Source organism: Gossypium hirsutum, chromosome A12, assembly GCF_007990345.1.
Source record: "Gossypium hirsutum isolate 1008001.06 chromosome A12, Gossypium_hirsutum_v2.1, whole genome shotgun sequence".
Taxonomy (NCBI): Eukaryota; Viridiplantae; Streptophyta; class Magnoliopsida; order Malvales; family Malvaceae; genus Gossypium; species Gossypium hirsutum.
Window position 1 is genome coordinate 106,272,903 of NC_053435.1, and position 13,164 is coordinate 106,286,066.

Consider the following 13,164-nt stretch of genomic DNA (forward strand, 5'->3'; position numbering starts at 1 on the left):
GCGGCGCTTTTGATAAAACGCCGCTAAAAGTCATATAACCTCTAAAAACCTAAACCCACAAAAAAATCATAAACACTAATCTATAATCCTTAAAACACTAAACTCCTAAACCTTAAAAAATCTTAAACCGTAAACTATAACACTTAAAATACTAAACCCCAAAAAACATCACATGGATGTTGATGTACATCATATGTTAAATATTTTCTTATATAATTGTAAAAGAGATCGTATTAATTTTAAAATATTGAACTAATTATCATTATAGTTTAAGGTTTATGATTTAGGGCATATGGTTATACAATAATCATAAACACTAATCTATAACCCTTAAAACAATAATTATTAAAATTTATGGTTATACAATATATTAAATATTTTCTTATATAATCGTAAAAGAGATAGTATTGAATTTAAAATATTAAATTAATTATCATTATAGTTTAAGGTTTATGGTTTAAGCTATATGGGTTTAAGGTTTATGAGTTAACTATGGTTTAAAGGTGGGTTAAGGGTTGGGTTTAAGGTTAGGTGTTAGGGGTTAAGGGTTAAGGGTGAGAGGTTTAGGGTTTAGGGTTTAATGCTTAGAGATTAAGAGTTTAGGGTTTAGATTAGTTAGTGTTTTTTAATTATATGATAAATATTTTCTTATATAATTATAAAAGAGATAGTATTAATTTTAAAATATTGAATTAATTATCATTATAGTTTAGGGTTTAGGGTTTAAAGTGCATGAGTTATTATTTTAAGGTTTATGGATTATGGGTTTAGGGTTTATGATTTATGGTTATGTAAGAGGTAATTTCCCCATTTTCCCTAATCCGAATCTTTAAAATAATCACCCCTTTTTCCCCAATTCAAAATCCAAAATCCCCGGTAAATGTTTCTTTTTCTAACAATGGTTTAGTGTGCAATTGTATACTCATGCACTTTACCATTGTTAAGGTTAGTCCATATTTCAGTTAAAAAAATCAATATTCAAAATTTTAAAAAATAAAAATTCCAAAAAATAATAATCTCAACACAAAAATTTTAAAAGAAAAAAATAGAAAAAAATATATGTTAAAATGAAAAAAAAAAATTTAACAATAGTGGCGTTTTTTGGAAAAAAACGCCTCAAAAAATTGAGATACACTTTCCATATAAACGCTTGTTTTATTTTCATCCCCTCCCCTAAATCCCCAATTTTGCGCTGCTAAAAACCCTGATTCTATTCCCTTTGTTTTCATCGATCAAAATCCCCTTCTCATAAATTTTCTCTCTTGATGGAAGAGACGCGATGTGCAATTTGACTGTTCCAATTTCCTTTTCAATGTTCAATTAAAACCCTAGCCTCTTCCTTTTGCTTCTATTGGGGGGGGGGAAGGAATCATGTCTTTCGATCTCATATGCTGAAGCCGTCCTGCAGCTGCTTTGGATCCTCCCAAGATCTGTACGGTTGAGGACCAAAAGAAGAAAGATGATGACGATTTGGTGAGTGGCCGTTCGGGATTTCGCCCTCGCTGGTTCTCTACACCGCAAATCCGTACGCTCTTCCCTTTTTTTATTTTATTTCCTTTTGAAAAATAAAATTTTAAATCTATATTCAAATCTTAATTCTTTTTATTCTAATATAAATTATTTAATTTCTTGTTTATCTTCGTCTTCAATTTTGGTGTACGTATATAAAATTATTATGGATTTCTCTTTATTTTTAATTTTTTTTATCTTTGGTGCTTTAGTTTCAGTAATTGATTTACAGTTCTTATTAAATTCAATGGCGTTTTTAATTGCTTGTTCCTTCGATTAGTTTGTTTGATTTAGTTAAGGTTTGATCTCTTTTATGTTATAAGTGTCGATAATTTTGCCATTTAAGTTATTAACGGACCTTTCTAGTCTTAGATATCTTGTATTTTAAAGTTGAATTTGTAATTGTAACTACGAATTTTGCATGGAATGAGATCCATCTTATAATTTTCATTTCAATTCGAGCACTGAATGTTGATTATTCATTTTATTGCAGGAATCATTTCAACTTTTACCGTATTCCCCGAAGCTTTTGAATGGTTATGTCCTGAGAATCAGATTGATTATGTCCTGTTATTTGCCTAGGGCTTCCTTTATATGTCAAGATCATTCGTATAGAATATATGTCATGGTTGTGCATTTCCTTTTTGCTTACTATAATAACAAGAATATTAACTTTGAAAAATAACCTTTTGTCCTATTTATATGTAGTATTGGCTATACCATGCTTATGGAAGGTGGTAAATAAACTCAGCTTGAATGAACAGCTTTTATTGATGTTTGCTAGTTTATTTTTAAGTTTGATTGTGTTTGTTAAGAATTCCAAAGTTGCACTTGTTTTTGTATGTTTGTGTTCATTCGTTTAAATAAATGAACTTATTCGTGAACTTAATATAAGTAAGTATGTCGACAAACAATTAAAAATCTGTTCATGAATAGTAAATTGACAAACCGTAAATAAACATATTTCTTATTATTTAGATATGAAATAATCAAATATAAATATTATTTTATTTTATTATAATCAAACAATAAACAAGTTCTCAGTAAAGCGACTAATAGTTTAGTTCGTCTTTTGTAGATGCTATTCACGTCTTTGCTCGCCTTTGCGATTGCTCTTCTCAGCCTCTTCTCACAATCCCTGAAGGTATTCCCAACTTTTATTTCTATTTTGCTTTTGATTGTTCGCTTATGCTTGAAATTTCTGTCTTTGAATATGAAATTTTGAATATTACTCAGATATTAGCAACATATCTTAACTGACCAAATGTAGTATAAAGATTTCTGTATTAAGAGCTGAATTATATTTTGTGTCTTTTATTTAAAAAATAGATAAATTAATTTCTATTAAAAATTTCATTTATTTCTACCATTAAAACTGTCGTGGATGATGAAATAACCAGACAGTTACCGGTAGCATATAAGGACCCGTTTTTAATAGTAAAAATGTACAAAATTCTTAATTAAAATATCAATTTACTTTTTAATCTAATATATAAAAATCAATTTACGGATAGTTTGTTGGTAACATTTATGGCTGATCCGGATGCCATCATTATTCATTTCTAAGTGCCAATAAGAAATCAGAGCCAGCAGGGGATGGTTGATTAATTTCAGTTCCATGGTCAGCCTTTGCTACTTGATTTGACCTATGCCAAAGCTACTTTCGTGCTCCAAATGCAAAATTGAATGTTTATAGATAAAAGTTACAGACTACTTCTAAGTTCTAACCATGCCATGCTGAAATCTTGTGTTAATATTAGTCTTGTCAGGGCATGCTAGTTTTGAAAAAAGTCAAATTAAATTAAAAGTTTTGAACTTTTTCTATGAATCGATCAATTTTGAATTTCAATTATATAGTTTATGAGTTGAATCACATCATTTTATTTTCAAATTCAAGCTGTTGGTTTTTAATGAACAAATCAAATTAAATTAATTCAAATTTAGATTTGTTGATACCAAGTTAAGATTATGGTAGCTAATGACAGTTCCCTCACTAAATGGGCAAATAGCTGTAAGATATGTTGCTAATATTCAAATTATAAGATAGCTGAAAATTTGACATGGTCCTGAAATTCAATTTATAATTTGTTGCTAATATTCTTTAATTTTTAGCTGAATTAATTGACCAAATTCGATTTGTTGGTTAACCATAAAAAATTCAGTTTGGTTAACAGAAGAGATTTTGAGAAAATTTGATATTTGAATGTTATTTTGGTTATTAGTTAGGATTAATCCTGTTAAGTTTTTATACCTTCATTTTATTTGTTTTGAACTTTTAGTATGTGTTAATTTAACATCTGATGGTGATTAATATCTTTATTGTATTGTGCTTCTAGATTTTGATTTGTTCTGATATTTTGGTTGGATACATGTATGTGTTCTTTTATAAAATTTTCTTGTGTAAAAATATATTACTTTTATGTTTTGGAATCTATCCTTCATGTTGCGGTGGATTGATAATTATGTGTGGGTTTTTTGGGTCTTCCAAATAAGTTCCGTGTTATATCAACTCGTGAATTTAAGTTCTGTGCTATATCAACTCGTGAATTTTGATCATGATGTCAACAAAAGTATTGGTGTCCAAATAATTGCATCCATCGGGAAAATACAGTTGATGAAAATAGGAGGTACATGTGTAATTTTGATATAGATTCTAGGGTATTGGTGAATTATTTTTTACCCTTTTTCTTATAGATAATTTATAAATGCTTTAACTTTTGTTCCTGTTTGACATTGAAGGCCTACTTTATATTGGATGAACTCTTGATTGCCGGTGAACTTCTTTATGTTTGTCCGAATTTGACTCAATCCAAATTATAGGTTTAAAATTTTATTCAATTCTATTTCATATTTTTAAATGATTAACTTAATCTCGTTTTAGACTTATTCAGATTTATAAAGAAATATATTTTTAGTTTAATATTTAATATTTTAGATTTTTATTAAAATTTTAAATATAGCCAATATATTTTTCATATATGTTACTTTATTTGCAGGTTAATAGCTTTCCAGTATTGGGTTTAAAAAGCTTTATAAATGCTTGATGAATATTTTCCTGCAGGTATTTCTTTTTACTCATTTTTAATCCCATGCTGTATTTGATTTATGCTGGACATGTTTTGTTGCTAAATTACTTAACTTATTTCTATGCATTTTTGCTTTAACTTACTTAAGAAATACAATTTTTTTTACTCCAGCCTCTGTTTGCTTGTTGAAATTATTAATGTACGTTTTAGTTCAAAATTCGCATAAATAATAGTTTCATCATGATGATTTTGAAAAAAATCATTTTACTTAGATATATGATTTGGTATGAAGTAATGATGAGTATGGTTTATAATTAGCTCATCTTGGTAAGATTGTTAATTGGTATAATATGCATTTGTGGTTGTTATAATTCGGCTCAAGTGAATTAAGTATGGTTGTTGGATGTGTTTTGGGTATGGTTTATTATTGAATTACATTTTGACTGTAATTTGTTTATTTATTAGTTTGGGAAATGGCAGTGATGAGCTGTTATATTTGGTTGATGATAGATAAATGAATACATATGTACTTATGTCATGAATTTTGGTGATTTGGGATGTAAAGGTCAAATTGTTATATATATATATGTTATTGTATGTTCGGCTATGATATTTGACTATTTATGTTTGGTTTACGATGTCAAGAATGAATATGTTTTAACTGTTATATTGAAGTCATATTAAATGACCGAATATATATAAATTGATTTACTTGTGTATATGAAATTTCAGCATGATTCATAGCATATGAAATTGACATGTTTTGATTTGGCTAAATGACATGAAAAATGATTAATGTTAGTCAAGTGAGCAATGTATGAATTGGTTATGTTGCAAGCGAAATTTGGTTATTTAGATATGCTTGTATGTGATTGTAAAATTTTGCTTACTTAACCATGAGGTATAGTTCAGATACAAGCTAGCACAGATGAGCAAATTTTTCAACTTAGAGCGGAGGCAGCAGCGAGGGAGGCAGAGGCAGCAGCGAGGGAGGCGGAGCAGAACAGAAAATACAATAAACTCTAGCTACAGCTTCAGTCTATGATGACTATGTTTCAGCAATTTCAAAATCCGCCATCTTAAACATTTGTTTACTTTTAACATTATTTTAAGAATATTTTGAATATTCATTTACAATTTATATAATATATTTTTCGTATAATTTTGTATTATTTAAATTTGCGGGTTTTGGTTGGATTTCATTGTACATTTGTTGTTTTTGGTTGAGTTTCTTGCAGGAGGGTTGGATATAGGTGGAAAAACATATATAGCAAAATTGGGCAACTTAGCGGTGATTTTTAAAAAAGCGCCGCGAAAGGTCCTGGTCTTTAGCGGCGTTTTTCCTAAAAACGCCACGAATTTTTATGGCGGTGTATATAGCGACGTTTTTTAAAGGCAAAAAAAAAATGCCGCTAAAAGTCTGTTTCCTGTAGTGTGTCCTAAGCTACAAAAGGGCAAGGCTGTTTCTAATGCATGTATAGCGGAACATGATGAGGAGTCAGACTTTAGCTTGGTTGGCATGGCAATGGCATGTCAAACGGATGAGTGGATTTTGGATTCAGGATGTACTTACCATATGTGTCCTAATAAGGACTGGTTTTCTAGTCTTAAAGAGCTAGAAGGTGGAATTGTTCTTATGGGCAATGATAGTGCTTGTAAGACAATGGGAGTGGGTACAGTCCAGTTAAAGAATCACGACGGCTCAATCCAAGTCTTGACAGATGTTCGCTACGTACCTAGCCTGAAGAAAAATCTCATCTCATTAGGGGCCCTAGAATCTAAATGGCTCACAATCACTTTGAGAGATGGATTACTAAAAGTAGTAGCTGGACAATTGACGGTGATGAAAGGCACAAGAAGAAATAACTTGTACTTTTTAAATGGAAGTACAGTTATTGGATCAACATCAACAGTTTCTACAAAAGATGTAGATTCAGAGGCTACCAGATTATGGCATATGCGATTGAGACATGTTGGTGAAAAAGCTTTGCAGACTTTGGCGAAGCAAGGCTTGTTGAAAGGTGCAAATTCTTGCAAATTGGAATTCTGTGAACATTGTGTTCTGGGCAAGCAGACGAGGGTAAAATTTGGTCCAGCAATTTACAATACGAAAGGAATTCTGGACTACGTTCACAGTGATGTGTGGGGACCTACCAAAATGGCTTCTTTGGGAGGTATACACTATTTTGTTACTTTTGTTGATGATTATTCAAGAAAAGTATGGGTGTATCTAATGAAAAGAAAAAGTGAAGTTTTGGATGCATTTCTGAAATGGAAGAAGATGGTGGAGACTCAGACTGGTCGAAATGTCAAACGACTTCGATCAGATAATGGTACTGAGTACAAAAACGATCCATTTCTACAATTATGCCAAGATGAGGGCATTGTGCGACACTTCACTGTTCGGGATACACCACAGCAGAATGGGGTGGCAGAACGCATGAATCGAACTATACTGGAGAAAGTTCGATGTATGTTGTCTAATGCTGGATTGGGCAAGGAATTTTGGGCTGAGGCAGTTACATATGCGTGCCATCTAATTAACCGTTTGCCATCAGCCGCAATAAATGGAAAAATTCCTATGAAGATGTGGACTGGTAAATCTGCTACTGATTATGATTCTTTACATGTATTTGGTTCCACTGCATATTATCATGTAAAAGAATCTAAGTTAGACCCAAGAGCAAAGAAAGCATTATTGTTGGGTATAACTGATGGAGTAAAAGGATACCGTCTCTAGTGTCCTAATACAAGGAAGATTGTTTTCAGTATAGATGTGACTTTTGATGAATCAACCATGTTGAAGTACAAGGATTCACAAAAGGATGACAAAACCAGTAGTACTTTGCAGCAGGTGGAGCTTGAAAAGGTTAACGATGATCCAGCTAATATTGAAGGGACAAATGATAAATAGGTTCCTACCCAAGAACCTCTACAGCAACAAGATTCAATTGCATATAGGAGGCCAATAAGAGAGATTCGTAAGCCTGCTCGCTTTGATGATATAGTGGCCTATGCACTTCCAATTGCAGATGATGATGTTCCTTCTACTTACACAGAAGCAATAAGTAACCCTGATGGTGTAAAGTGAAAGCAAGCAATGAATGAAGAAATGCAGTCTCTTCATAAAAATAGGACTTGGGAGTTGGTGACACTACCCAAGGGAAAGAAGGCAATTGGATGCAAATGGGTATATGCAAAGAAGGAAGAATTTCCTAGTAAAATTGAAATTCGATACAAGGCTAGATTGGTAGCAAAGGGTTACGATCAGAAAGAAGGAATAGACTACAATGAAGTGTTTTCTCCAGTTGTGAAGCATTCGTCTATTCGGATTTTGCTAGCCTTGGTTGCGCAATATGATCTTGAACTAGTTCAGCTTGATGTGAAGACCGCGTTTTTACACGGTGATTTGGAAGAGGAAATCTATATGACTCAGCCAGATGGATTCAAGGTTGTTGGAAAAGAAAATTGGGTTTGCAAACTGAAAAAGTCACTTTATGGATTGAAGCAATCTCCAAGACAGTGGTACAAGCGATTTGATCAGTTCATGAAAGGGCAAAGGTACACAAGAAGTAAATTTGATCATTGCGTATATTTTCAGAAGCTACAAGAAGGAACTTTCATATACTTGCTCTTATATGTTGATGATATGCTAATAGCATCTAAGAGCAAAATTGAGATTGAAAGATTGAAGACTCAACTCAATCTCGAGTTTGAGATGAAAGATCTAGGAGAAGCTCAAAAGATTCTCGGCATGGAAATATGGAGAGATAGAGCTCATGATAGAGTTAGCTTGTCTCAGAAGCAGTATTTGAAAAAGGTACTACAACAGTTTGGCATGAACGAACAGACAAAACCTGTAAGTACCTCGTTGGCTTCTCATTTCAAGCTTTCTGCACAACTATCTCCTTCGACGAATACAGAACGAGAATACATGTTGCAAGTTCCGTATTCTAATGCAGTGGGTAGCTTGATGTATGCAATGGTGTGTACAAGACCCGACATTTCACAGGCAGTTAGTATAGTGAGCAGGTATATGCATAATCCTGAAAAAGGACATTGGCAAGCTGTGAAATGGATTCTACGGTATATTCAGAAGACCGTGGATGTTGGATTACTGTTCAAGCAGGATAATACACTTGGTAAAGGTGTGTTGATTCTGACTATGCCGGTGATTTGGACAAGTGAAGATCAACCACCGGTTATGTGTTTACACTTGCTGGAGGACCAATAAGTTGGAAGTCTACACTACAGTCTACAGTTGCGTTGTCAACCACAGAAGCCGAGTACATGGCTGTAACAGAGGCTGTAAAGGAGGCTATTTGGTTACAAGGTATGACTAAAACCTTGGGATTGGTCCAGGAGCATATTAACGTGTATTGTGATAGTCAAAGTGCTATTCATTTAGCAAAAAATCAAGTTTATCATGCACGTACAAAGCATATTGGCGTACGTTTCCACTTTGTGCGGGAAATTATTGATGAGGGGAAAATTTGTCTTCAGAAGATCAAGACTGCAGATAATCCCGCAGATATGATGACCAAGGTGGTAACAGTAACCAAGTTTGAACATTGTTTGAATTTGATTAATATCCTGCAAGTTTAACAGTTGAAGAAGGCACTATCAAGTATTGTTGTCAAAGGCAGAAAGAATTGTGTGAAGATAAGATTATCCTAATCAAATCTTCAAGGTGGAGATTATTGGAACCCACCCATTATTTGAAAAGTCAAAAAGGGTGGGCACCAAAAGTAGAAAGTAAGATTGGTTGGCAAGTTGGGTTAAAAGTTGGCATGGGATAATTGCAATTTTGGTCCCTAATTGTATAGGGACATTGCAAGTTGATCCTTGAACCTCAACTATAAATAGGCCTAACCATTTCTTACTTTCTTCATCCCATAATTGCCATTCTCTACTTAAGGCATTATTCTCTCTCCCTATTTGTAAATTTCACTTGTAATTTTTGGAGTGAAATATATTTGGTAGTGCCCGAGGACGTAGGCAAAATTTGCTGAACCTCGTTAAAATTCTGGTGTTCTTTATTATTTATTTTGCATATTTTGTGAATGTGATTGTAGTGATTTATTGTGCTATTAAATTACGATAGAGGGATGTTCTAGCTAGGAAAGACTTGGTATTTAAATGATCTTCGTGGTCTATCTCTCTTTCCTGGGAATTGAACTTAGTGTGATTTTTCAGTACAATATTTTTACTCTTTCACACGCTTCCGCACAACAATTAAAGTATATCTCATCAATTTAATTAATTCAAGTTTTTTCATTCAATTCGATTCGAATCGACTTGATTCAATACTGCCCTTAATTTTTCTTCTTTCCCTTAAATTTTTTCATCACAAAAAAAAGCCATTAATACCTTAAATACCTCCAAAATCTCAATTTTATTCCTAAAGTTAGTTGTGGAGTGTTAGACCTATTCATGAATTTAGGTGGAATATTAGACCTATTCATGAATTTAGTTGAATCCTACAAAATTTAGACTCGATTACTAAGCCCGGCAGAGATTGACGCAACCCAATTTCAGCTCGAAACACTACTAGACGACGAGAAAAACAGTTCAAAAAGAAAACTCATTCATATTAGGACAAAACACCACTAGAATTAATGAAACCACCACGACGTTGTTTAATTTGAAACTGAAAGTGATACATCACCTCCAAAAGACCTCATTGGATTAATGACGCAGTAAACAAAGCCAGAACAACAATGAAATTGGCAGTATCAGGAAGGAAAACATGCATTGTGAAAAATCAACTACAGAGATTAAATCAAAATGTCAAGATAGAAGAACGAAAATCTTGAAGTACGGTGCATATATACCGAGCAAACCAATGGGCCGACGACGACTGAGGGCTGGAGCAGAGAAGGCCTCGGTAGTGGTGAACGCCGGTAACAGAGGAAGCAACAGGAAGACGGACGAGGCAATGGTGATGGGCTGGAGTGGGACGACGCAACGATGATAGGCACAAAACTGAGGAAGCGGGAGACGGAGTGGTGAGCGGGAGACAGACGAGCAGCGACGTTGGAGGTCACTGGTGGAGGTCATGAGTGGCACTAGGTATTTTGATTATAGAAACTGATAGTGAATTAAAGATTGGGAATAACTGATAAGGGGAATGAGGGAGTCACATTTGACAGCAGTAAGCCAGGCAGTAAACCAAGTGATGGGATGGGAGTGTTTGGTGGGTGGTCAAGTGCCACTTTGCACTCCACGTTAGAGTCCCACTTCATTACTCAACTCTTATTTTCTATTAACCCCATTGATTAGTCCACACCACATCGAATCTCGCGTTTCAAAATCTAATAAATAAGTAAATATTAATTAATTAGTGGTCTGTATTGATAAATACAACTTTAGTTAATTATGATAAAAACTTGTAAAACAAGAATCATACCACGCTGACAACTCGTTAAATACGGTTCGTTGCCTTCCATACATACAAGCAAACTACAAACAGAGTCCTCAACCAAAAAGCACTCTTTCTTTGTTTTCCCCTCGTCATTCACACTTCAAACAAAAACATACTCGTCTTTTAGGCTTTGAAGAACGCTAGAGGCAGTCTGTCACAGCCAAAGGCCTTCTTTGAAACTGTACTCTGTCCAAAGGCCTTTGAAACTGTATTCTGTCCAATATGAGTATGGAGAAACAATATTTGGATTGCCTACTAGTCCCGATGGGGATTCTTTTAATGGTTGCCTACCATCTATGGCTTCTCTATCGAATCTTAAAACATCCCACCAAGACTGTCATCGGCATCAATGCCATCAACCGTCGTTTTTGGGTTCAAGCTATGATGGAGGTTGGTCTTTTACTTCTTTCTTTAAATCTTGATTTCCTTTATGGAAATGGCAACTAATTGATTGTTGGGGGCATGCAGGACGGGTCAAAAGGAGTATTGGCAGTGCAATCGCTGCGAAACAATATAATGGCGTCGACCTTATTAGCATCCACGGCTATCATGCTTAGTTCCCTCATCGCCATCCTGATGACGGGCGGGAGCAGCGCCAGCGATAGATCGTTCTGGTTTGTATTCGGAGATAAAAGCGACCTCGTTTATTCAATAAAGTTTTTCTCGATATTGGTTTGCTTCTTGGTGGCCTTTTTGCTCAACTTACAGTCCATCAGGTATTACAGCCATGCAAGCATCCTCATCAACGTGCCACTTAATAAGATGTCCCACCGACACCAGCATCTCACACTTGAATACGTAGCCAACACGGTGAACAGAGGCAGCTATTTTTGGTCCCTAGGACTGCGTGCCTTCTACTTCTCTTTCCCCCTCTTTTTGTGGATCTTTGGACCCCTTCCTATGTTCTTTTCTTGCATGGCCCTCGTTTTCATGCTGTACTTCCTCGATGTTACCTTCCAATTTGGGTGGGCCATTGGGGCTGTGGATGACAATGGCCACAACGAAGACGAGGAAGTAGGGGTGGTTCAACTCGATCGTAATCCCTCAAATTCCTATTACCAAATATAAGCAATGGTGGCGGCGTTAATTGGTTCAATCAAAGTTGAACCGAATTTGCTTTTTAAGTAATATTGGCGTGTATTTAGGTGGTTTCTACAGGTTTAAGGGCTTTTCACATCGGAAAATGGTTGAAGGAGAGGTGTTTCGTAAAGAGGAAACTAAATTGAAAACCGAATGCTTGCTTTTCCTTCAATAAATATTCACTTTACCTTACTAAGCAATGCTTTCTAATGTTAAGAAACTTACAAAAAAAGGTATGGCGTGTAATAATATATAACTCCAAAGTTTCTGTTTAATTAAAAGGAGGACTATTATTTAACTCCAAAGATGATATAATAGTGCAGGTTTTAGTTAATACATTTTTGAGGAAGTCAATTCAAAGACAAAAGAGTTTTTGGTCTAGGAGACATTGTTTTACCAAGTTGAGTTCATTTTGTACTTTTCTAGAATTTGGTGACGTCATAGCTACCTATTTGCACATGATATTATTCTCGGTTAAATTACTTGGAAAGTCTTTATATGATAGGTATATTATTAAATAAATCAATTTAATTTTTATATTATTAAAAATTGTTGGTAATGTAAAAGAAAAGGGCAATCCCACATTGGTCATGCATAAACTTTCAAGAGGATTCATACAAAGACTTGCCTCTTTTTCTCATTAAGTAATTGGAGTTAAAGACATAATTAACATGCATGTATTATTGTTTTACCGTGGTATAAATAGAATAACGGTTTTGTTTTTTGATATGAAAAATCTCTTGAAAAATTAATTTTTCCATCACAATTTAATTTGAACTAAAAAAATGCAAAATCATAAAAAGTTTAAAAATATTAAGTGAATTATACTATTTTTTTAAATTCTATTCTAATTTCATATTTTTAATAGTTTAAAGAATTAAATCCATCCATGAAAAGCTAATTAAAGCACTTTTGAGATACATTTACATATTATTCACCTCCATTCTCTTATGAGCATTTGTAAGGACTAGTCGGTATTTTCTGAATTTAATATATCTTTGCATCAAGCTTGGATATACTCTGCTATATTCTAATGCGTTAAGCTTTGTTTTCTCAAATTAAAATAATGACAAAACATGTTGCTTTCCTGCAAGATTTCTGGGGTTTATCAAGAGACTGTGATAC

General features: G+C 33.8%; 1 protein-coding gene and 1 long non-coding RNA gene across 6 annotated transcripts; both read left to right on the top strand.

The window, feature by feature from the left end:
• The first annotated feature begins 1,065 nt into the window (after positions 1-1,065).
• On the top strand, positions 1,066-5,694 carry LOC121203222 (uncharacterized). 4 transcript variants are annotated; one of them, XR_005906531.1, is made up of 6 exons: positions 1,088-1,525; positions 2,003-2,045; positions 2,588-2,653; positions 4,249-4,329; positions 4,506-4,570; positions 5,443-5,694. It is a non-coding gene; the product is annotated as an uncharacterized lncRNA (long non-coding RNA). The 4 variants fall into 4 exon arrangements; XR_005906529.1 differs by having other exon boundaries at positions 1,094-1,525; positions 5,448-5,694; XR_005906530.1 differs by lacking the exon at positions 4,249-4,329 and having other exon boundaries at positions 1,066-1,525; positions 5,448-5,694.
• Positions 5,695-10,930: 5,236 nt separating this feature from the next.
• On the top strand, positions 10,931-12,231 carry LOC107929587 (uncharacterized). Of its 2 annotated transcripts, XM_016861064.2 has the most exons (3): positions 10,931-11,349; positions 11,428-11,573; positions 11,676-12,231. In XM_016861064.2, the coding sequence occupies exons 1-3, from the start codon at positions 11,182-11,184 to the stop codon at positions 12,025-12,027; spliced, it is 666 nt and encodes a 221-aa protein (XP_016716553.1). In that variant the 5' UTR covers positions 10,931-11,181; the 3' UTR covers positions 12,028-12,231. The 2 variants fall into 2 exon arrangements, with proteins under 2 accessions (XP_016716553.1, XP_016716552.1); XM_016861063.2 differs by having other exon boundaries at positions 10,936-11,349; positions 11,428-12,231.
• The last annotated feature ends 933 nt before the right edge of the window (positions 12,232-13,164 follow it).

Bases quoted from the DNA above. Each gene is read 5' to 3' on its own strand.
- LOC107929587 (XM_016861063.2), top strand. From the start codon at position 11,182: ATGAGTATGGAGAAACAATATTTGGATTGCCTACTAGTCCCGATGGGG. The intron at 11,350-11,427 runs GTTGGTCTTTTA...GGGGGCATGCAG, and splicing joins GGGTTCAAGCTATGATGGAG to GACGGGTCAAAAGGAGTATT.